Below are 24,954 nucleotides of genomic sequence, written 5' to 3' on the forward strand. Positions count from 1 at the left end.
AATACCTGTTTAAGACATTACTGGAAATTGTGTTGGGTGATGAATTATGGCCAGAGTTGGGGAAAAAAAAACTATTTTCAAAGAAATATTAAGAGATGACTTAAATATCCAAATTTATGCTCTTAGGAAGAAACGCATCACTCTTTGAGTAGCAACAAAGAAATTAAGATTTGTGACATGTTGCTCACATCCATATGGAGAAGGCCACTGAACTGTTATCCATGATGGATAATCCTGAGTACCCTTTGCACCATTTACTGGCAGGCAGTGGTGCACCATCTCTAACAGGCTGATTCAGCACCGCTGCCACAGAGGAAATATTCTATAGCATGTACTATCATCCTCTATAACTACTACTAGCAATGGTAATAGTAGTAGAAATATTTCCCATATTTTCACTCATTCATAAAGATTTCCTTTTAGTCACTTAAGATCATTGCTGAGGTCCAGGTTCCAGGTCCGGGTTCATGATTCTGGGTAAAATTTAGTCTTTTGTGGTTTCACAGAAAGCAAAGCCAACAGGTAACACGTAGTGGAGGTTCTGTGGGGCAGGACTGATCCAACAGGAATTTTCAAGACAATGAGATGCAGAAGAAACAGTTTTATATAAAACGTATATGAAAAGTATTTCAAAAGTTACAGAACACTATTGAAAGTATTCTGTACTCTGAAAAAATAATTCCAAGATGCTTCAAAGACAAAAACTAGTCGGTTTTATAATAGTTTGGTTAACCGCCATAAAAGAGCAGCGCATAACTGTGTGGCCTTGGTGACATTGTGAATGAAATATTTGCAAGTCTGCCTGAAATCAGGTAATGCTAGCGAACAGAAGCACGTTGTTATCTGAATAGTCACAGTCCACTGTTGCTTTAAGACTTTTAATTGGAAATACAGGGACAGAGCCCAGACTTTGAAATTAAAGTAGAAATTAGACATGTGGACGCTGTTGCTATGACAATACAGAACGTCAACATTAACAACATTAACATGCATTAAATTGCAGTGATTGTATGGACCAGCTGCCCTGCAGTGATCTAAGAAATGTCTCATGTTGAAAGTTCAAACAGACGTAACTGAGAAGAGGACTTATTTAAAGTTATTAAACCTGGCAGCAGACACCCTCGTGTTGAATGTAAGGTCATTACGCTGTGAATCACTATGCTGTGAAGTCTCAGAAGGATGAGAAATAAAAGAACAAAAAGACACTGACTATAGCTCATTGTTCAACATTAAAGGTGAAGCTGCACGTTTATGGAAACACAGTCAGCATGTAGATATGGTGCAGATGTGTGGGAGGATTACTTTGAAGTATCTGAAGTACCTTTTCTTCAAGTAATGAGTGCACAAATTAAGCACACAAGGCACTTTATAGTGTCTTTACACTTTAAAGTGTATTATATTTGAGTGAAGTGGAAGTTAATTTGACGTATTTAAGTCATAGAATGGATAATATGTTGCTATTTTGTCAAAGCCACTGAAGTGTGAGCACAAGTTGGGAACTCATCTCATATAGACCCTCCTTAAACTCAAACAGTACTTTTAAATGTTTAATGTGTAGGGACCATAATATTTTCCTAAATCTGGTGATTAACTCTGACCAAGTAGCAAGGGAAAGCATGTTAAAAGATCCCAAAGTGGACCATCTTCTAGCTACCAAACCCTTCCATGAGCTTTATGCTCTTGGAAAAAAAAGGACTGCTATATAGTCCGTATTATACTATATACCATTGCAATGGTCAGTGTCTCAAGGTTTTGTATTTCTGGGAAGCTGGCAGCTTCTGACACAACACTAGTATTTGACACCCTGGAAATGTTGGAAAAAAAGAGGACGACAGAGATGCAACTGCCAAAAACTGGTAAGTAGACCTTTAAACTTTAGCTTATTCAACTTTTGTGAGGATATAAACTATAGAAACAATTATATAATAAGATAAGAATAAGATTTAAACATGCTTATAAAGAGAGATGAAAGTTGAAGCGGTTTGATACAGAAGAAAGAAAAATGACGAGCGTGCACAGACATCTACCTGTCACATAAAATGAGTTCACTTCTACTTGTGTCAGTTTATTAAAACATAAAGAACAACTTTTCCAGGTTATAATTAAAAATAAATGTGTCGGGGCAGAGACGCACACAGTAAATAGTTGCAATAATGGTGAAGTGACAAGTACTGTAAAGACGTCAACATCAACCACCACCACGCAGTCCGTGTTTGTTTCATTATTATTAAATAAGCCACATTGTGGGTGTGAAGTGATTGTTTTGAATCCTGTGAAGTCAAAAAAAAGCGGAACACTTAATTATAATAATTTGGACAAACACCCTCCTCAAATCAGCCCCCCCTCGCTTACATAACTGACAAAGTGACAAGTTGGTAATAATGTTGTGAAATGAGCAGTGGTGGTGGGTTGATTGGCGTGCAGACACTGGAGCGACTCCGTCACTTACTCTTAGCACTCTGCAGGCTGCGGTTGTATCCCACGGGGCTGAAGAACTCAAAGATGAAGACGGTGACAGCCACGACCGACAGGCACATCACAAACATCATCACCCACACCGCTGGGCTGTAGGGCTCTGCAATACACCAACACACACACACAAGAACGAATAGGAAAACTTTAGGAAGTTTTCCTGACATTTACTAATTACCCCTTCATAAAATGGGAATCTGTGTGGACAGTGAACAAAGATTGATGCCTAACAACTATAGGTTTGAGAAGACCCTTGTCATCCCATGCACCAACTGTTTCTGGTGCAGTGGATGTTATAAAAAAAAGTCTGCTCCTCCAATATGCAGAGGGTTAGAATTAGCACACAAGGTTACTTAGACCACAGAGGGTTAAATCACTTGTTCTAAACTAGCAAACAAAAACTTTTCGCTGCACGTTTCTCAATGTCACTGTGAACCTGACCTAAACAAGAGGCATCGTAAGGCAGCGACAAAGAGAAGTTGTTTGATAGTTTACTGGGATGAGCTACACACAATCATAGCGTCAGCACTCTGTAGTACAAGTACAACCTGCATCCATCCTTTTCAAGGTCACAGGTCACACTGGAGCCTATCCCAACTGTCCTAGGGCGAGAAGCAGGGTACACCCTGGATGGTTGCAATTTAGTGTTTTCAATTAACCTATCCCCACTAAGTGTGTCTTTGGAGTGTGGGAGGAAGCCGGGAGAACCCACGAAAATGAGAACATGCAAACTCCACACAGTTTGGCCAGATAGTGGAATTGAAGCCAGGACCTTCTTGCTTTGAGGTAACAGTGCTTACCACCGTGCTGCCCCAACCTGCAAGTGAAATCACTTTTTTTATTTCAACCTGCAAGTGAAATAAAAAACAACAACAACAACTTTTTAAACTATATTTTGGTGCAAAGTAACTGAACTTTTTACAGGGTTTTATCGACTCTGGCGGTTGATTCTATACAGCACACACAGTTTTCACATCCCAGTAGCCATTGAAATTGCAGTTATGGCTCGCTCCATATTAATTTACACAGGAGCTTGATCCTTTTACCCTGAAATACTCAGACACAGCAGAGTGTCAAGCTCCAAGCGTGACCTTACCACTGGTACAACTGAGCTTTTTTTTGTCTTTGTAAAAAGACTGCATTTGAACGTCTTAATGGTAAGATGAAGATGGCGAAATCTTACAATGCTGTGATTGCAGCCATTCCCCAACTCTCTGTGAATGGCCATTGATCAGTGGTCTTTGATCAGTGGGTTTTGGTCAGTGCTTGTTGATCAATGGTCATGAGAACTTGCATAATTAAGATTAAGGAACTGACCTCCCAGCCCATTGTTCCTTCAGTGGGCTGGTTTCAGTCATTATGCAAATGTGCTGTTTATAAGATTTGGGGAAACCTGCAGTCAGCTGAGACTGAAGAAGTCACTTGGATGAGTGACGAAACGTTTCTCCCCCAAAATGCTACGTCCAGATGAACAGAATCAACTGTTTGGAGACTGCATTTGAACATTTTGAAAATTGCAGAGAAAAATAGAAACCAAGATAGTAAAACAAAGCTAGATACTGTAGGTTGTTGGTTCTATTCTGTGTCAGCTCAGATTCATAGTAAATTCAACCAAAACAAAAATTGTAATGAGAGAAAAGACATATCTCAAAGCAGGAGGCATCACAGAAGTGATGAAACATTGAATGGGATGTAAATATTTTAATGAAAAATAATATAAAACATCTAAGTCCGAGTCAGGGATTTGATTTTAATGTTTTTATTATGTCCATGAATATGGAGCGAGCATCCATGTATTATACATTTCAGGAAAAGAAATGTGTGCTGAATAATTTACACATTGACACTTTCTGTTTCTGCCACTGTGTAGCTGCATGACACAGCAAATGAGCAGTCTTGTATTAAATTGTTAGACATCTGGATGTAGACAGGAGGAAATTGTCTCTCCTCATATCAAGTAATGGGTGCTAGTCTAACTGCCGGCAGAGGAAACAAGCAGATTCTCCTGAGATTTGCCAAATTAGTGAGGGATTTGCTGCCTAGACCGACATTGGCAGATGTAACACTAATCAAACAGCACTGGCGAGATGGGCTGAGCTACTGGGTCGCCTCATCAACACTTTAGTCTCTCCTTGTGTTACTTCCAGGATGAGATGCTAAATCAAATGTGACTGTGTGCTGACATACCAAAGAGTAACAAGCATCGTTTATATACGAGGCTTTTAGCTGTGGCTCCCGTGCAGAGAGACACACAGTGAGGGAGCAGGTGGAGAGGCTCAGGATTATCCATTAAACTTACTGCCAGACAGGGTTAATATGCTTTTAAGGCTGCATGGGCTGCCAACCCGTGTGCCACAAGGACTGCGACGATGCATTATAATTTCAGCTAGGTTTTCATTGTTAAATTGAATAATAATTTCATTTCATTCTGTTTATGATAATCATTTTCTTTTTATTAAATTTTTGGTAGAAACATTTTCAAAATCATGCATGGAGGATACATTTTTAACAGAAAAAGCATGAAACTAGATATGCATCATAATCACAAGGAGGCTGTCACAAGGAGACCTGAATTTTAATCGAGCTTAATGCTCGTACAAGCAGGCACAAAGTCAGCTGAAATCACAGTAAGAGGGCTGATGCCAGTGCCAGCCCATATCATCTGATGGGTCAGATTACACAACTTTAAGTGACAAATTCCATTTGGGAGTGTGGTTTAAGCTGCTTTAGTCTGCCTAAAGTTGCTATGCATCTGCAAGCTACTTTGCAACCCAACTCCACACCAGCTTCTCCTTTTCATGCTATATCTGTCCTAATCAGTTTCAGATGGTGTGCTTTAGGTGGGGTGGCTGTGGGTCATCTACTAACAGGAAGGTTGGTGGTTTGATCCCTGGCCGTTCCAATAGACATGCCAAATATCCTTGGGCAAGGCACTGACAGAAAGCACTTAGGCACAGAAAGAAATGCCTGTATGAATAGGTGAATAATGCATGTTGTTTACAGCACATTGATAATGTTTAATATTTGAAAACAAATCTTTGTTTGACTATCCTGAACAAGGTTCCTCTGTTTAAACACAATCGTTGGAAACAATCTGTCCACCTGACAGTTACATTTATTAAAGAACAAGATAACAATAACAAGATAAGATAAGGGCAGGGATAGCTCAGTAGGTAGAGTGGTGGCCCCATGATAGGAAGGTTGGGGGTTCGATTCCCCTGAACAGCTACCCTGAGGTACCCCTGAGCAAGATACCGTCCCTACACACTGCTCCCCGGGCACCCAGTGGCTGCCCACTGCTTCACTGAGTGAATGGGTTAAATGCAGAGAGGGATTTTCCCCACGGGGACCAATAAAGTACACTTTTAAAAAAAAAAAACTGCGGTTTTTACCAATTGCATGTGTGCTGTTAAACATGTAAAGCGAGAGGTTTTGGTGCCTGTAATTTATGTATGAAGATGTGCATGTTTGCATCGGTTTAAGGTTGACAGTGCAAACAGCTTCTTTGCTCAGATGTTGTTTTTTTATGTGCACCCATTTAATATGTTTTTATTGTGATGTTTAGTAATATCTGGTTTCATGCAGCAGTTCCTTTCATCCAAAACAGTTTTCTCCTTTGGTTAATTTTTTGCCTGTTTTATTTTCTCTTTTTTAAATCTTTTTATGACTTGTAATCTTATGTGCAGCACTTTGTGATTCTGTCTTGAAAGGTGCTATATAAATAAACATTTATTTATTTATTTAGGGAGACAATAAAGTAACTTCAACCTTAAAATGTCATTTAGAGAGAAAGAACATTTTTGGGGAAAAGGATGACTACAGAATAATAGTTTGTTTTTTTATTATAAAACATTATTCATTGCAACCCGCATTAAAGTTTTATAATGAAAATAAATGCTGAGTTTATTTTAGTATATGTGAAACCTTCTTAAGTTTGCCATGCAACATTATGGATGATTAATAATGTAATAAACTGTGTGTCACAAAAACAACATCAACGTTGCATAAGAGTCAATGAATTATACATTTCTAATGATTTTAAATTAAATCAAGAGTTGGACTGGATGGATACGTTTGCTGGATTTGTGCTGAATCTAGCCGATGCCCACGGTCGCTTTAAATGTTTTCTTCAAATTTCTTTTGAATTTTTATATTAATTTATTTCTTTTCAGGTTCTAAATCTAGTTTTGAATGACGCGTTCTGATTTTTGAAAGGCACTCACTGACGTTTTTAATAAAAGCCAATAAATAAATACTGGTTGCCTGCTTGTTTTGTGAATGACTTTTCCTATACAAAGAAAATGGTTTAATGACTGTTTTGTTTTCTGTGTCTATTATTATAGTGGAGGAGAGCGTACATAATAACAGTCATTAACAGAATGTTGAAAATTATGCTACTGAGTAGAATAATCTTTGTAATATCTAATTTTAGGAACACCTCACAGGCACGACAGACTACAGTGCAATGAAACAAAACAAGTACAAGCAGAGTTAATGTACACGTGCCTGGCGTAGCACCACTGAAGAATCAATACGGTCCTTGTTGAAGTGCCCACACAAAAGAGGATTTATTGCAGCGTCATTGGACAGAATTATGCTGCCATGGTCGTAAATAAATTGATAGCAAAATGTAAAGCAGCTAATTTGTGTGGCAATAGCAGCACAACTGCAGCAGTGTTGCAATGCTCGAGTAGGTTTAAAGAATTTGTTACGTTTCGGTGTGTCAGTGTTTTGTTTTTGCATGACTTATGTATTTCCTGCTTTACTTTGAAAGTCTGTGTTATCTTAGTGTGTTCAATTTACATTTTCCCTGTCTCGTCAGTTCTAATTTGCCCCAGCTGTGTTTCCCTCCTGTGGTCCATTTCCTGATTGCTCCCTCTATGTATTTAAACCCTGTGTTTCAGTGTGTCATGGTCGCGATCTCCCCCGTGTTGTAAATAGTTTGGTGTTTTGTTGTAAATAAATAGTCTGTTGTAAATAGTTGTGAATGGGTTTGTTAATACTTTCGTCATGGGATATTTTCGTTTTGGGATTTTGGTGGAGAGCCTTCGTGGTTTTATTTTCCTTATCTTTGTTTTTCTACGTTGCACCCCGGTTGCCTAGGCCGGGGTGTAACAAATTACAAACAACATTTCTGTGGCTTGTACTTAATTTCAATTAAGCATCATACAAATGACGATTTTGTAGCAAGTCATTTTTGTGTATCTGTGAGACATTTCAAATGATTTCTTTTCTTTAACCATTTCAAAGCATTTCGTGTGAGAGTTTCGGAAGCAGTGCTGAGCTTCTCTTTAGTATATTCTGAGGGAAGTGATTCGATATGTTTGATTACATTTTTTGGTGTAAAGGCATTTTCAAACTCAGCAGCAGCGAACGCTGAACAAGCAAAGTTTGGGGAGGTTTACTTCACTTTCACTTATCGATGACATGAGTATGCTGGGTTTTGTAGTGAGTTATGTACTCTCTCAGTGATGTTTGGTTTCCAGCAGCTACATCACCATTTTGCAGAGGAGTGCATTTAAACAGGGAAAGTCAATTCAAGACACGTGTTGTTAAGAAATATACTCTAAAACACTTCTTCAGTAAAGACTCAGAGAAGAGAAACACACAGAACTTCTTGCTAGCAAGGGCAGCCTCCAGCACTGAGACTCGCACTGAGAAACTGCCCCGGTCTTTATTTATACTTCAGTGGGTGTGTGTGTGTGTGTGTGTGTGTGTGAGACCCCATAAAGACTTCCCTAAACCTGCTGGTCTCGAAGTCCAGCAGTTCATCAAACCAAAAAGCACTTAGACTAGAACAAATATAGCTACGTTAATCCTACCGTAAAACAATAAGACAAGGTACGACCTCTCTCATGCTCCTAGGATGTGGGGGTGAACACCCTAGAATGTTACAGACCTCCTAGGATGAGACATTCTTTCAATATGCCACCAACTATATACTTCTACACACAAATGATTACATGCAGCATTCTACCATATGCCAACTTATATCATTAAAAGATTATACTGACTACTAAGTACAATTTTCCTATTAACACGTGTTCTTTTTCAAAGATGGCCTCTTTAATATTCACACCTGGAAGCCACCAGGTATAACCACAGTCTGGTACTGGTGCCAGCAAGTAGAGCCACTGGAGTACAAGAACCTAGCGTTGGGTTAATAAGGTTATGCGGCCTTGCTCAGGGGTATTTTAGCAGTGGTTGTTAAGTAAAGTGACAATATTATTAATTCAATTTGGTTGCCAGTATGTTCCCAGCAGTAATAGAAAGATTCAAACTGGTGACCCTAGTTCTCTATAGAACCAGAGTAGGAATAACCCAGAAAAGTTGCCTTATGTCATAAGTCTGTTTTAGTGAGAATGATAACAACATTATAAAACGGAGTGCTGATGCAGTTAGAAGCTGAACAGCATAGGACATGGACACAGTTATGACATATTTAACACAGTAATGTCATTACAGTATGAAGTGCATAAATAAAGTTCATCTGCTTAATTTATTTTGAGATTTTACCTCATGCACCAATGCTCACGATAAGGAATACAGCTTACTAGTTCAACACTGATACCGGGTCAGCATGCACAGGTAGCCATGGTGTTGGTATGGTATCACAATTAGAAACAGCTGAATTGCTGTAACGCAAGTTTAAGTAGTTGTTATTTGATTTGCTTCTATAGCATGTGCACAAAGTTCCACAATGATTTGGTATAATTACCGGCTTAATCCAGAGTGCCATAAACAATTACGATCACCTTCTCTGCCTCATCCCACCAGAGTACTTCAGTAAATGGTATGCTAATCTGCATTACGTATACAGCAGGCCAAGGGAAACGATAAGTACAATTAGGTTTGCCTGCCATTACGCATTTGAAGCTTAACTGTGCAGAGGCACACATATAGAAGTACAGTTACCTCATATATTTTAATGTCTCAGGGAATATTAATACCAATACAATGACTGAATCCTGTATAGGAGGTAATATTAACAACTGTAACACTGTTGCTTTATCATTTTTTTTTTCTTAATATTGAATGATAACAAACATTTGGGAAAAGTGAAATATTGGAATATGAAATATTATATTTAATTTAAACTTGCATTTGAAAAATAAATACAGCTTAATTTCACCTGTTTGCTCATAAGATGCCCACCTGGAGACAACACTGCAGTGAATGCAATGCTAAATCAGTGAAGTACTCTTTGAACATTAGATAACATAGTTCATCACTCACTTTTATAGAAGCACAAACACACACACACACACAGAATTTTTTTTGAGAAGCTGAATTCACTAAGCTCACAGAAACTCTTAAGAAGCTCCTCACAAATTATGACTTGGGAGTTTTGTTTTACTGTTAGTGTATAAAAGCTTTTACCTCTGAAATGCCAATATGAGTGGCAGGCCTTCTACTGCAGCTGACCATTCTTCAAAACAAAGCGCACGCACACGCACACACACACACACACACACACACCTCTGCCTTTATTTCTCCTCAGTCGCTCAATTTTCACATCCCCCTTTACTGGGTCCCTTGACAGTTTAAGTGTTTGTTATTATCCAGGCTTTGAGTGTGTGTCCTGTCTCCCTCTCAGCTTTGTAGCCTGGGGTTTCTGTGTCTGTAATAAGACCTTTGTGTCTATTTCACATTCACAAAGGTCACTGAGACTTTAGAGAATTAAATACGTCACAATTATTACTCTGAGTTTAGATTGTAGCGATTTGAAAATATTATGTAAAGGAAGAAAAAAAAACAGAGAAATAATAAATAATAAATTTTCATTCAGTAGCACAACAAAGAGAACAAATCTTTAGAAAACTGTGAGCCCAGCTTTGAAAGAAGCACTAATGCATGCTGCAGGCAAGTAAACGCACCAGGACAATAAAAACTGCAGAGTCAGCCATTCCTCTGCCAAAAGCGAGAGTTGAGGCGGTGGTACAGCATGCGTTTGGCATGGTTTTATTCATCTCTATGACAGCAGGGCTACACAAAAACTACTAAACTGAATTTCATTAAACTTGGTAGAAAGGTGACGAAGAGTAAAAGGAAAGAAATGCATTCATTCATGTGCGGATCAAGATCATTTTGCTCTGGTCAGGGGAAGCATGTAGTTCTTTCTGAGTATCCTTGTACAGTCATTTTTATTTTATCTGTCTCATTGATGCTGAGAGAAGCTTGCTCAATAAATAATGTTTAGGTATTTCAAATCTGTTAATTAGTCATTAGTTACAGTAACAGATATGCAATCAAATGTGAGTAACAACAAATCATGATAAATTAGTTACTTCCTTATTATTAATGGATCATTCCCTAATGTGGGAATGGTCTGGGAATATGCAGAGGGCACCCTTGGAAAAGTTCAAGCATGTGCAGTTCAAAGTGCAGGAGGTATCTGCATGCATTCTCATGTCATGTTTTGCTACCATGAAAGAAAAGTACAGAGAAAGACCAGAACAGAGACATCAAACAAGGTTTTAGTGAGAAAACGCTGCTTCAGAGGATGTCAGGTTTGAAAAAAGGGGACCGCAGTAGGACAGTCTTAAATATTTAAAGCCATAGAAAATGTTTTCATGCTTTTCAAACTGAACACAAGAACCTGACAGAAGAGCATGAGACTGAAAACAGAAAGAAGGAGCTCAGCCCAACTTTGAGGATATCAAACCAATGAGTCCACTGCAGAATGCATCTATTTTATTTAAGATAAAATAGCCTCTATAAGTACTGTACTGCTTTATTCTTGTTGGTTTAATTTACTGTATTGTCGTCTAAGGAGCTTGGAAAAAAAGCATCTGGACTTCACCACCATCCAAGAAGCTTCTTCAGTTCTACTGTCAAATGGTGGAAAGTCCCAGATTTAAGCCCTGTGGGAGTGTCTCCCGGGAGGGACATGGACCCCCCCCCCCCCAGTAATACAATCACACGAGCTAAGGTGTGAAAATGGGTGTGGGTCATAATCAGCCAAGGTTTCGGGTGAGCTCATTGTGAAACCTGGCCCCACCCTATCATGTGATTTCCTGAGGTCAGATGGCCCAGGATGTGAGTGGGCGTTAAGGCATCTGGGAAGGGATCTCAAAACTGGATTATAGATGGCAGACAGTTGGTGTCGTAAGCCCCGCCTCTGTTCAAAGATGGTCGGCTCACAGTGGATATAGATGGCTTCTTTCACTCCTGTTTCAAACCATCTGTCCTCTCTGTCCAAAATGTGAACATTGGCGTCCTCGAAAGAGTGACCCTTGTCCTTTAGATGCAGATGGACAGCCGAGTCTTCGAGCAACTTAAAGAAGTCCAGATGCTTTTTTTTTTTTCAAGCTCCTTAGACCACGATGACCTGGATGTCTGAGAACTTTCACAGATTTACTGTATTGTCATTTAAATGTAAAAATATGAAGAAAAAAAAATAACTCGAATGCGGCATGTCTCTTTTAATTTTATACATTAACATTTTCAGAGATTCTTATCATCAAGATAATGTCGTTATAATAAAAACCCTGGCCAATGACCTTTTCTTCCACATTGAAAGAAGAAACTAAAACGAATAAAAAGAGCCAAAGCTTTTATAAATGACACACATTTTCTTAACTGTTTGTCCAATTCTAGGTTTTGGAGCCTATCATAGGTGCACGAGCTCATCACCTTGACCATCAACTGACATTTAAACCTATCTTCAATTTAGAACCACTAATTAAACTGACAGCAGCTCACTGGTGGATTCAAACCGTTCATCTTTTTGCTGCAAAGCATCAATGTTAACCACTACACCACAGTGTCAACCACAATGGTATCAGATTCCTAGGTTTCATTACCATTTATTCTATTTTTCTTTACAAGGCCTAACGAACAGCAAGTGCATTTTAAACAAGTTGAGCATCATGCGGTTTGTCCACATATTGCAGCTGCCTTTCTCACAGTTGGCCTCTTGTTGGCCTGCACGTGTTTCCCTCTTCACCTCTTGTTATTATTCTCTGGCTTTTCTGAGACTCCTCCGTCAGAAAGGATTGCCCTGCTTCTCAGAGCACTTCTTCCTCACTTGATTATTTCCTTGAGCGTTGACCTTTCCTTACGTGTTTGTGCTCACTCTTACCTCTGTTTGACCCAAATTTTTTCTTTTATATTCCATGCGTTCACATGTGCCCATACACATTTGAAAGTAAAATCTCAGCCCACACAAATATATCAACAACAGTGATCACAAAACGGTGTATAACTGAACACAGTAGTGCAATTTTTAACCAGGTCTTCCCATTAACACCTGACCTGTCCAGAGGGTCAGTCAATGAGCTCGTCAATAGCTTCAATGCTAACATGTTAAATGTAATGGACACTATTGCTCCCATTAAGGTGAAGGTTATCTCTGGAAGGAAAAAGTCTCCATGGAGAAACTCCACACTGGTGAAAAATGAAAAAAGAGAGTGTAGGAAAGCTGAGCGCAGATGGAGAAAAACAAACCTCCAGGTTCATTATGACATTTATAAAGAGAAACTTCACAATTATAATTTACAACTGAGGAATGCAAGGAGGTCCTACTTCTCTGACATCATCACTAAAAACAGCCATAATGCTCGGGTCTTATTTTCTACAGTTGACAGGCTAACAAACCCTCCTGTGTCAGTGGCAGCTGAACTTCATTCGACCATGGCCTGCAATGACTTTGCCAAATTCTTCACTGAAAAAATCCAAAAAATTAGACAAGCAATTGGTACATCAACAGCAGATCCAGGATATGTACTGTGTCCACCAAAAAACTGTTTAAACACCATGAAACAGTTTCAACCTATTAACAGCAAAGACCTGGAGGACATCTTAGGTCAACTGAACTCCTCCTCCTGCTGTTTAGATGTCCTGCCAACAAGTTTTTTCAAAAAGGTCTCAAAGACTTTAGAGTCAGACCTGTTACAGATCGTCAACTTTTCTTTATTATCAGGTGTGTTTCCAGAATCACTAAAAACTGCTGTAATCAAACCTATACTGAAAAAGGACAATCTTGACAAGACACAAATGAACAACTACAGGCCGATCTCAAATCTCCCGTTTTTAAGTAAGATCATTGAAAAAGCAGTTTCTCAACAGCTCAGTTACTTCTTAAAACAGAATAACTGCTACGATGCCTTCCAGTCAGGTTTTAGACAGAACCACAGCACTGAAACCGCTCTGACCAAAGTGTTTAATGACATATGTCTGAATACAGACAGTGGAAAAATGTCAGTCCTAGTTTTACTGGATCTCAGTGCAGCATTTGATACAGTTGACCACAACATATTACTCAAACGACTGGAGAACTGGACAGGTCTTTCAGGAACTGTACTAAACTGGTTCAAAACATACGTAGAAAACAGGAAATACTTTGTATCAATAGGTAACTTCACATCTGAGCAGACAAGTATCACATGTGGAGTTCCCCAAGGTTCCATCTTGGGACCCCTTCTGTTTAACATCTACATGCTCCCACTGGCACAGATTATAAACAACAACAAAATAAACTATCACAGCTATGCAGATGACACACAAATATATATCACAATGTCACCAGGAGCCCGAGGCCCTGTACAGGCTCTTGGTAAATGCATTGAGGAAATCAATGACTGGTTGTGCCACAATTTTCTCCAGCTAAACAAAAACAAAACTGAGGTAATAGTCTTTGGCGCCAAAGAAAAACGATTACAGGTCACCAGAGAACTTCAATCTATACATCTAAAAACCACAAACCAGGCGAGAAATTTGGGTGTAGTGATGGATGCAGACGTAAACTTAGAAAAACACATTAAGACAATAACAAAGTCAGCTTACTATCACCTCAAGAATATATCAAGGATAAAAGATCTGATGTCTCAACAGGACCTGGAAAAACTAGTCCATGCATTCATCTTTAGTAGGCTTGATTACTGTAACAGCATCTTTACAGGTCTACCTAAAAAATCAGTCAGACAACTACAGCTCATTCAGAACTCTGCTGCTCGAGTCCTCACTAAGACCAAAAAAGTGGACCACATCAGTCCAGCTCTGAGGTCCTTACACTGGCTGCCTGTCTGTCAGAGGATAGACTTTAAAGTTCTGATGCTGGTCTATAAAGCTCTGAATGGTTTAGGACCAAAATACATCAATGACCTCCTGACCCAGTATGAACCTTCCAGATCCCTCAGGTCATCTGGATCCGGTCTTTTATCAGTTCCCAGAGTCAGAACCAGACACGGAGAAGCTGCATTCAGCTTTTATGCTCCTTATATCTGGAACAAACTCCCAGAAAGCCTCAGATCAGCTGAAACACTCAGTTTATTTAAATCCAGGTTGAAGACTCACCTGTTCTCAGCTGCATTTGAATAAAGCACCAAATCCACACTTTAAGCTTAAATTTCAAAACTTACATTTAACTACTGATTTTATCTACTGTTCTGATTTTATCTGTTTTGATTTTATATACTGTTTTGTTTGTTTGTTTGTTTGTTTGTTAATTAGTTAGTTAGTTTATTTGCTTGTTTTAATCAATTTTAAATCATGCTTTTTATTTGTTCTTGTTTCTAATGTCTCTGTAAAGCACTTTGAATCACCTTGTTGTTGAATTGTGCTATACAAATAAACTTGCCTTGCCTTGCCTTACACACACACATATACGCACACACAAACGGCCAAAGCAACAGTATGGACTTGCTGTCAGCCCTGTGGCCCAGCAGACTTTAGACAAAATGGCCTTAGGAGCCTTGCACCTCCGTCCAACCATGACATGTTTCAGATTGTCTCTTAAATCTCCTCTGACAGATGGATAGATGTACTACTGCAGCTGTGCCAGTATGAAATCAATCCCTTAAGGAGTCCTGCGAAGGAGTCAGGTCTATGATGGAGGAATATTAGTGAACTTTTAGAGCAGACTTGGTCGTTATTAAACAAGCAAAAATGAAAAAAATAAATAAATTGCACTTTTATTACAGGCTGGGCTTTAAGGGCTATAGAGAAACGGACAGTATAGGACAATATGATAGGAACTATTTAAACTATTTATGACATAATTCGTCATACAGTGTATGATGTTCTGCAGGTCTGATTTATAACGTCATGCACACAGTATGTGTGGCAGTAGAATATGCGCTTCATTCACACAGGCAGGTTTTAAGCACAGATGGTGGGTTTAAAAAGTAGTCGCCTGAGACGCTGCTCTGTGTTAACAAGTCATTTTTGCTACAGGGTATGATCTCATCTGGTCTGCACGACACGCACACACACAAATGCGCAGCAGCATGTCAACCAGCCGCTGCTCAGATTAAAATATCTGAGAGCATCTGACACAGCTCTATCAGTCTCTCTATCAAAGCCACTCAACCTCTCTCTCTCTCTCTCGTTTGTGTTGGGTTTATAGTGGTACATGACAGGACTTTCTCTCTCTTTGTAACACCATTTCTTTCTCCTAAGCACATTCTTCATCCATCACTCCCTTTCTTTGTTGTCATTTCTCTCTGCTTCCAACTCTCTACTTCTCTCAAATTCCATCTTTTCATGGTTGGAAGTGCGTGGAATTAGTCTAAGAAGATTGGTAAATTAAGAGGTGTTATCTTAGGAGAGGCCAACTTTGATTGAGGCATAAGCTATATTTTTTTTAAAATGACTGGAGAAAAAAAAGTTGGCTTGGATTGCTGTGGGGGCTTCTTTGAACGCTGAGAATAGTAAAGCTAACTGTGCATTTTGAGCTGTGCTTTGAGATGCAAAGCTGGGAGTTTGAACCTTTTCAACTGAAAGACAAAATTCACATCAGAAATGAAGGCCACTTACATAATTTAGAAAGAATGTACAGTACTGTACAGCGTTATGTAAGCTATCAAGGCTGTTTTAGTACATTAATTAATTAATCCTTCAACAATCCTTAAGATTAAAGGAAACTTGAAAGCATTGTAAAGTCCATTAGTGAATAATAGCTTATGCATCTGGGTCCTCTTTTGATGACTCATGTAGTTGTGATTTAAAAAATAAAATGTGACTTTGCTAATAAAAAAGCAAAAACCATATCAGATTTAATGATAACCATGTTCCAGGAAGTGTGAAAGAGTCTCAGATGTTCAAGTTTTATTTTTGGACATCATGCATTGTGAATAGGACCCCAGGGTCAGAGCTGCACAGTAATGTCCTGTGGGAAACAAACTCTGATATGTACTGTACCATTGTGTACCTCAACACTGTAAAAAATTGTTTGGCTACCAAGATTATTGGTGACTGCCATTACATTCTACTCGACTCCCTGCAACTTTGTCGTCTCTAAAACTCAGGTTGCAGGGTCACTGTTGTGACACAGTATAAGAGATACAGTCTAACGCAGGTGGATGTGGACACGATGGCACTTCCAGGTAGCAGCAGTGCTGAAGTCTTATACATCTTACGTTAAATTTGTTTTAGCTATGGTCTTTGTCTGGAGTTGAGTTGAGATTTTCATTTGCACCTCGTATAACCCCACAGTTTCATCAAATTAATTTTGATTCAGGTTGATTTTGAATTGTTATGCCCTGTTACACCTGTCCTCTCCATTATAGGACTGTGCAGCATTTGCATGGTGTTCTTGATGGGCAGCAAGCAATAGTTTTATAATGTGTTTATAAAATGTTCAGCTGAACATCTTGACACAAATCGCCCAGGTAAGGAAATCCCACAAAGTTGATTATGTTCACATGGACATTGCGTTTTCAGCAGGAGAAACTGCAACGGACTGACTAACAATGGCTCTGACAGCCCATTGTTAGTCAGCGGTGCTAGTTTTGACCATTATGCAAACGAGTGTTTATAAGGTTTGGGAAACCCGCAGTGAGCTGAGATGAAGTCAGAATCAACTTTCTGGATGTTCAGCTGAACATTAAAGGATGCGTCCTTCATTTTTGTATGTTTTGGAAAAAGTATGTAATGAAAATATCCAAAACAAGGGCTGTCTTGCATTATGACCCCTTGAACAATCATTTAATTCAGTCTCCTTGAACCAGCTGCTTTGAATGTTAACTGTTCACACTGCTATTATTCACTGCAGTCCTATATGTGCCTCCTATGTAGTCAGCCTCCTTCACCTATTAGTAAGATAGAAAATGTGTTATCATCCATTCTGAACATTGATAAACAAAAAGCAACCCAGACTATAGACGACTCCATGCAGACGTGTGAAATGTAGAAATCTGAGATTTGAAAGTGTATTTTAACACAAACTGTGTTCTCTTCTTTAACCTGATCAAAGTGGTTTCGGTGCTAGTCAAACCAAAAGCAAAAAAACTCAGTACAAACTTTAAATTCAACACGAGACAGGAGGGTCAGGCCTCCAAGTTAAAACTCTTCTGCTTTTACATGAGTACCAGCCTGCTGTATAATAAGACCTCAGGGCCTCGTGTAAACACTTGGCCAATGAGGTGGATTTAGAAGGATGTTCCACACTAGCGGTAAAATGATATTTGGTCAATACTTTAAGAGCTGTTTGTTCTTCTAATCTCTCTCTAACTACTGCCACACAGCTCTCACTACATAACTACATACAGCTCTACCTCACTCAGTCAGGATGTCTTTTAGTAAAAGTATTTCAAGATGTAAATTTCAGTTATTTTGATGAGCTCATCTTTACCTGTGGAAGGGAATAAAGTCCGACTGATGACAAAAACAAAACAGCGAAAATCCCCTTTGGTTTGTTTCAAGCTAAGTAGGGCACAGAGAGAGTGCATAACATGTGAGTGTTTCTAAGTATATATTCTTTATGCTTTCTACTGGGCCTATTATAAGCCCGGTATTTCATTTTGTGCAGTGCACAAAGTTAAAATTTAAATTTAGTTTAGCGATATTTTCTTCACCCGTCTTTCATCCACAGCTGACCTGAATTGCTTTTTAAAGGGATTCTTACCTTCCTCTTATGTAGCACCATTTAGAGTAGAATTTAATTTTGCATTAGAGAGCTTGAAAAGGGTTTGTGATGCTTCATGCACATCTATAAATCCCATTTTAATGTTGTGTATACAGAATTTAGTGGAATACAAATAGACTACTGAGTTTATGATCCCTACTTTAAAGCTGAACATGGAGAATAAACATTCCTACGTAGACTTCATATTCAGCAATCTCATAAACTACGAATGCAATGTCAATTATTGTTTTTGGATTGTAGGTGAGCCTCTGCTCATTGAGTTCTATCAGATGTTTAGACACAGCTTATAGAAGCAAATAAGGTATTGATTTAAGCATTTTTGCCAATTTGTCCTGATGGTTTAAAATACTTCATTGGAAAAAAGACTGAAAAAAGCTAAATTAAAAAATGAGTAATTTCATCATAAATTCACTAAAAAACTTCACCAGAACTTCAGATTTGTCCGATAGCAATTGCAAGGGAAAATATACAACCTGACCCCAGTAAGTAAGACACAAGATGACACAGAATGAAAAGGAGCTAGGGTGGAGATGGGTTGCAAAGTAGCTTGCATCTGCAGGTAGGCAGGCATGTTACAGGTACTAAGCTTGACTTGGAGAAATGACAGACTTATAAAATGCTAAAGTGTACCTTATTAAAAACATCTTACCAAGGAAAGCAGAAGGTGATACTGTGCCGTTACTGCGCGAAACCATGACACTGATGCCAGTCTCCACAAATGGAACCGAAAACTCAACAACCTCTGACCTCTCTTCATTAATGGTGAGTGAGCCGATGGCCATGTCTGCCCTGTTGGACACCACCTGTAAAACAGGAGATCTGAAGTTAAACACAAAGAGCTATAAAACATTATATACAAGGTAAAAAGAACCAAGAAAAAACAGATTCACTCAAAGCTGATTCAATTTAAAAAAAAATAATGTTTACATTTTTGCTGTATACAGATAAAAAGGAATAGACAGAAACAACAGTTTCTCATAGTCATTGTGCAGGAGAAATGCCATAACTTGGTTCTGTGTAGACCTATCATTTCAGATCAGCATGTTGTGTCTATTTATATGAGCAACACTATAACAAACAAAGTGCTTTTAATGACTTTCACAGCTACTACACACCAAGAAAACCTGATTTAAGCTGATGTCCTGTGGCAAATCTGAAAGAAGTCCAAACCCTGGAGGAAAGAAACTCTGTGTTGGCACACAAACAACACCTGTCACTTTCCAGTCACTACCAACTTGTGACTGCTGAGGATAGAAACAAAGATCAATTTGTAAACTGACAGTTTTTGCTTTCCGCCCAGCTTTCTATTCACCACAACAGACCAGAATAGCATCCTCACCAGCTTGTTGTTTTCCTAATTCACTCTCCCCTCACTTGTGAATAAGATTACAGGATACTTCAACTCCTCTAGTTGGGGGCAGCGACTCATCTCTAACCTGCAGTGGATACTCCATCATTTTACTTTTAAGAACAATGGCCTCAGATTTGGAACTGCTAATGCTTTGCACTCAGTTGCAAACCAAGCTGCAGGTCACCCAGAGAGAACCACATCATCTGCAAAAAGCAGAGCTCCTGAGACAACCAAGTCTGACACCCTCCATCCCCTGACTACTGCTAGATATTTTGTCCATAAAAATTATGAATAGAATTCTTGAAATGATTGTTCCCGGTGGAGACCGAAAACCCACCAGGAAGAATCTTGACTTTTCCTGGCAAGATCCAACCTCTCACTCTCATCAGAAAATAAGAAAGCAACAAGATGAACAGACTCTATAGGCAGTTATAGCACATAAATTTTACCTCATGCAATGCTCACTTTATCATGTAGGTTTTCCAGCCAAGCACTGGACAGTCACATTAACAGGTGGAATTTTCTTGATCGCTTCTTGGATTAGTTCTTGGAATGTAGCCAGACCAGCTCTTCTTCTTCTGGCAAATGTGTATTTTCAAAAAGCACTAACCAAAATATACCTCTTTGGTCTCAATGGTTGGCAGTTGGTAGGATAGAGCTACAATGTTATGCTCTATAACTATCTATAACTAAAACACCTTGAACAAACAGCATAGGGATCCTTTTGCCATGACTTGCAACATGAAGCTGTGCTGTGGTCCTCCTCACAGCTCCTCAGGCAGCTGTAAACGAGGCTCAGGCGGACAGAAGGTGACGAAGTCAGGGGATTCACAGCCCTGTTGGTGTTTCGCCTGGCAGGAAGCAGAGGTTACTTGACTGCAGCAGAGGGACTGTGGAGGTTAGAGGAGCTGGCTGCTGACCAGAAGTTCATTAGTCAGGTCTGGCCTGGCACCAAAAGTCTGTGAAAGACAAAAGGCTCTGCAGTCTCTCAGCAGACACAACGGAGATGCTTTTCATCAGGCTCATAAAGTAGCCTCTAAAATGTTCTTCCTCCTTATTTGTTAAAATCTTAAGCACTGATTGATACATTGTTTCACACAGTTATCAACTGTGAGAAAAAAGCATTGTATGAACTATTTGCATGTACAGCCATTTTTAATCAGTCTTCCATTTTCAAAGGCTGAAAAGTAATTGGACAATTGACTGAAAAGTTGTTCCATCATTTTTCCATGAAGGATTCTCAACTTCTACTATACCACTAATCACCAACTAGGCATTGCTGAAATAATTAAAAATCCTTTGTATTTGGTCTTTTAACTTTTTGCAAGAAACATTAAAAGACCAAATACTGAGCGTTTAACTGGCTGCTTCTGACACTCCCACTTTCGTTAGTGCAGCAACATTCCTCTAATTAGGATTTTAATTTGTTTTAACCTCCTGCAACTGGACAACTTCAGTCACAGTTTAGCAGCTCATTTCCTGGCTGGTGCTGCAAGAGAGGCCAGTGGAACGGTCGGGTTTTAGGTTGGCAAAGGGACCAACATGAAAAACTATCTATTTCATCTTTTTATACTTAGATTAATAATGTTGATATTTACATACAATAAACTCCAATCCATTGATTGTTTTTTTTAACCTAGTAACTTTAACTTTATTGCATTATAATAATCAGTGTTGTTTCAGGAGACTGTGTTGGTAATAGATGATTATCTCCCATGTAAAATGGCATCTTACAGTTACCTCCAGTTTTGTTACTGATGTTGTTCAGATATGTCTGTAATGCAATCACTAATGATTAAATATGGTAAATTACACCTATAAAGATGGTGAAAGATGATAACTGCTACAGACGCAGCAAATCAGCAGCTGCAATAATGAAAGTTTGTGTGATACAGTTAAATCTGATTGATGCAGAGTGTTACATCTTTATTTTTTATTTCTGTTCCTTTTTCACTCCCACATCCACCCTGTTAAAGATTTATGTGTAGATAATCAGTAAAATACTGGCAGCAATGCTGCTGGTGGGTTAGCATTACAGTTCTCCAACTGTTCTCCTATCTCATGCTACTCAAATGATATCATGCTCTGAATTACAGTGCACAGCTGTATTCCTTCACTTTTTCCCCTCTGTTTGCTTATGAACAACACATTTATATTATATAGCTGTCTTTTCTTACAAGTCTACTTAAAAACGTTGTATTTTTTAACTGAAGTCAGTTACAACCCAGCAAGCTCAGATGGCAACATAACAACTGCCAGCTATTACTCATCAGTTACCATGTACTGTTATCTCTTGCCAATTTTTTTGAAAAACATTGCTGGACATTATTGGACAGTCCTCAAAATAAAGTCCAAAGTCAGCTTAATACATGGTGGGTTCAGTTATTTGAGATACAGCCAATACTTTTAACATCGAGAGTGTAATGGTATTCAAAATGTATTGCTGAGCGCAAATATACCCCAGGAAGCATATTGGTGTAAGTATTTGACAGTTTTTTTTACAGCACTATCTTACAGTCTGCTATTTGGAGTAAAATCTGCAGATACACTTGATCACAATGATGTTGACTGACTATTCAAATAAATAAAATGTAATGAATTCAAGTGTTTATAACTGTCGCACTGGAATTACTCTGTCTCTTCTCTTTTTTGCTACTTTATACTTATTGGTTAATAGATAAACCTCACAGCCACATTGTGTTCTTCAAAGAAGCACAGATGAGAGTGACCGAAAAGAAAAGAAAAACTCTATGTTCATGCCCTTTATTGCCTATGATATACATACTGAGCAAGTCAACACTCTCTGCATGAGATCAATCAACCTTCTTCTAATAAATCCAGCCAGAAACTGTTCAACCACTAAAGTTTTTTTTATTGGAAAAATAGTTTGTGAAGCCTCTGGAGACCATAAACTTCTCTAAGAGTCTGATAACGCACAGGTTTCGCACTTTTCATAACCTGTCATTAGTTGCTTCTCTGCTTGTCAAACTCAATCATTCCATGGTAATTACCCCACTTAATTCAACTTGTTAATTTCAAGATTTTTGAATACAGCGAGGTCTGAAAGCAACACCTGTGACACTTCTCTTTAGGAAGTGCTTCACTGCTGCAAGCTGCGAACAAAAATGATTATACTAGGGTGATTCACTGTAAAGGGTGAAGAAAAAAAAATAACTTTAAGAATGTAGAAAATGACTGGCTGATTGAAGGCATTCAGAGAAGAAGGTCATAATATAGGTTCTGATAGAAATGATGAAAAATAGGAAAAACTGCCCAACTATAAAGTCTTTCACTTGAGAAGCAAGGTCACTGAGGTTTCAGAATCAGAATCAGAATACTTTATTGATCCCTGGGGGAAATTATTTTTTGTTACAGTGCTCCATTTTAAACCAACATTAAGACAAGACAGACAATACGCTAACTAAGAATAGTACAATATATACATATATATACATACATACATACATACATAAGTCACTCATAGATAAATAGTTGGAAAAGAAACATGTGTAGTTGTAGCAGCAAACAGTGTGTTAAGTGGATGCGTTGTACAGGGAGATGGCCACAGGCAGGAATGATTTCCTGTGTCGTTCAGTGGTGCTTTTCGGTAATCTCAGTCTCTCACTGAACGAGCTCCTGTGACTGACCAGCATGTCATGGAGTGGGTGGGAGGTGTTATCCAACATTGTCTTTATCTTGGTTTGCTGGTTTGCTTGGTTTGCTGATGTCTGAGGGATTATACGCATTTGTCTTGGTGATATGTAACTTTGACAGGATATGATAGTTGGTTGGAATAGGATGAAATAGCAGCACAGAGGAGGAAAAGGACAAACAAATAAAAACAGTGCACTGCTGCATATTTTCAACAGAAGTGCATATGACAGGTAAAGTAAAAGAAAAAAAAAGAGGGTTCATGTGGGCGGAGCTGTCCCTGTGCACATGTGTTTGTCTGCTGCGATAATTAGGCAGCTTAATGAGTTACTTAGCAAAGCTGAGCAAGAGGCAGCTGTAATGCAAGAAAGAAGGCCACCTGCATCTCTGAGGCCTATCTGAGAATGAAGCACAGCATACACAGTCTGTCCTCACAATGTGATCACATAATAATAATATTTAGTCAGGACCAGTAGACTCCACGTTGCATATTTAAAAATTATGCTTACAGGATATCCAAAGCATTGCAGAGTAATCCAATGGTCAATAGGCCTTCAGTGTCTCAAGAAGACACCATGAGTAGGTTTGACCATGGTAAACAAAGGTAGGGGCAAATTACTGGAAAAGCATGAAGGGCAATACTCCATGCTACTGGCGTTTTCATACAACGAATATTAAAGATGTGCTCTTTTAGGAATATCTTTGGAAGCTCAGGAGTGTCAAACATTAATCATTGTTGAGAAGGATTCAGTGCACCACCATACAAATGAGACCCAACAAACCACAAAGCATTGCAGTAGTTTGAGGTCGCCCATCAAGGAGGTGCCACGGACTCTGCACTCGCCTAATCTCCATCCCATCGAACGATTACTGGAAAATGTGGAAAGCCAAATAGTCCTGGCAATGCACAAATGTTTTTGGAACGTTGTCAAATGGGATAACATGTTACAAGGTACTGCACAGACTTGTGGAGCTCATGCCAAGTCGAGTAAATGCTTATGCAAAACGACATGCAATCTTCAACCTTAGCCACCAGAAACGTATGACTTTTTCCAAAACTGTCTTCATTTGTATGAAATAAAACTGCCCTCACAAAGTCCACACACACAAATACACATAGACTGTGATAATTTGCATTCCCATGTTTAACTCCATGTTAAACCAACTTCATTAATCCAGCCGCCGCATCACAGAAACACCATGGTATCTGCCAAGACACACATGGTCATGTACAAGCAATCTCACAGTCTGCATTGTCCCTCTCTCTCTCTCTCTCTCTCTCTCTCTCTCTCTCTCACACACTCACACTTACACACACACTTCTCCAGCACTAATCTTTCTGACAGACTCCCTCCATATTTCCTCGCTCCGTCTTCGATTCAGGTCCAATCCTCTCTCTCAATGGGTCACGTTTTAAAAGGTTTGAAGCAGGATAAAAAGAATTTCACAGGAGCCCTCGAATCAAACCCCTTTTTGTAAACACAACAAAAGAAAGAAAAACAGAGTAGGAAAAATGATAGCAGCACTCTGTACTGGGAAAACGGAGAATTAAAAACATAACTACAATATCTTACTGAGGCACACAAAAAAGGGTCATGGTGTGTTTGTGAGC

General features: G+C 38.9%; 1 protein-coding gene across 1 annotated transcript in view; it reads right to left on the reverse strand.

Moving 5' to 3' along the window:
• grin2da (glutamate receptor, ionotropic, N-methyl D-aspartate 2D, a) overlaps window positions 1–24,954 on the reverse strand; it is a 274,557-nt gene that overhangs the window by 44,073 nt on the left and 205,530 nt on the right. The window contains exons 10-11 of the mRNA XM_085395309.1: window positions 18,990–19,143; window positions 2,450–2,575 (exon numbers count right to left, since the gene is read on the reverse strand). Of these exons, the coding sequence (XP_085251435.1) occupies window positions 2,450–2,575; window positions 18,990–19,143 (280 nt within the window). The remainder of the gene's footprint in view (window positions 1–2,449; window positions 2,576–18,989; window positions 19,144–24,954) is intronic.

This window comes from Rhamphochromis longiceps, linkage group LG22, assembly GCF_057381845.1.
Source record: "Rhamphochromis longiceps isolate RC_006_pf linkage group LG22, R_longiceps_female_GT1.1, whole genome shotgun sequence".
Taxonomy (NCBI): domain Eukaryota; kingdom Metazoa; phylum Chordata; class Actinopteri; order Cichliformes; family Cichlidae; genus Rhamphochromis; species Rhamphochromis longiceps.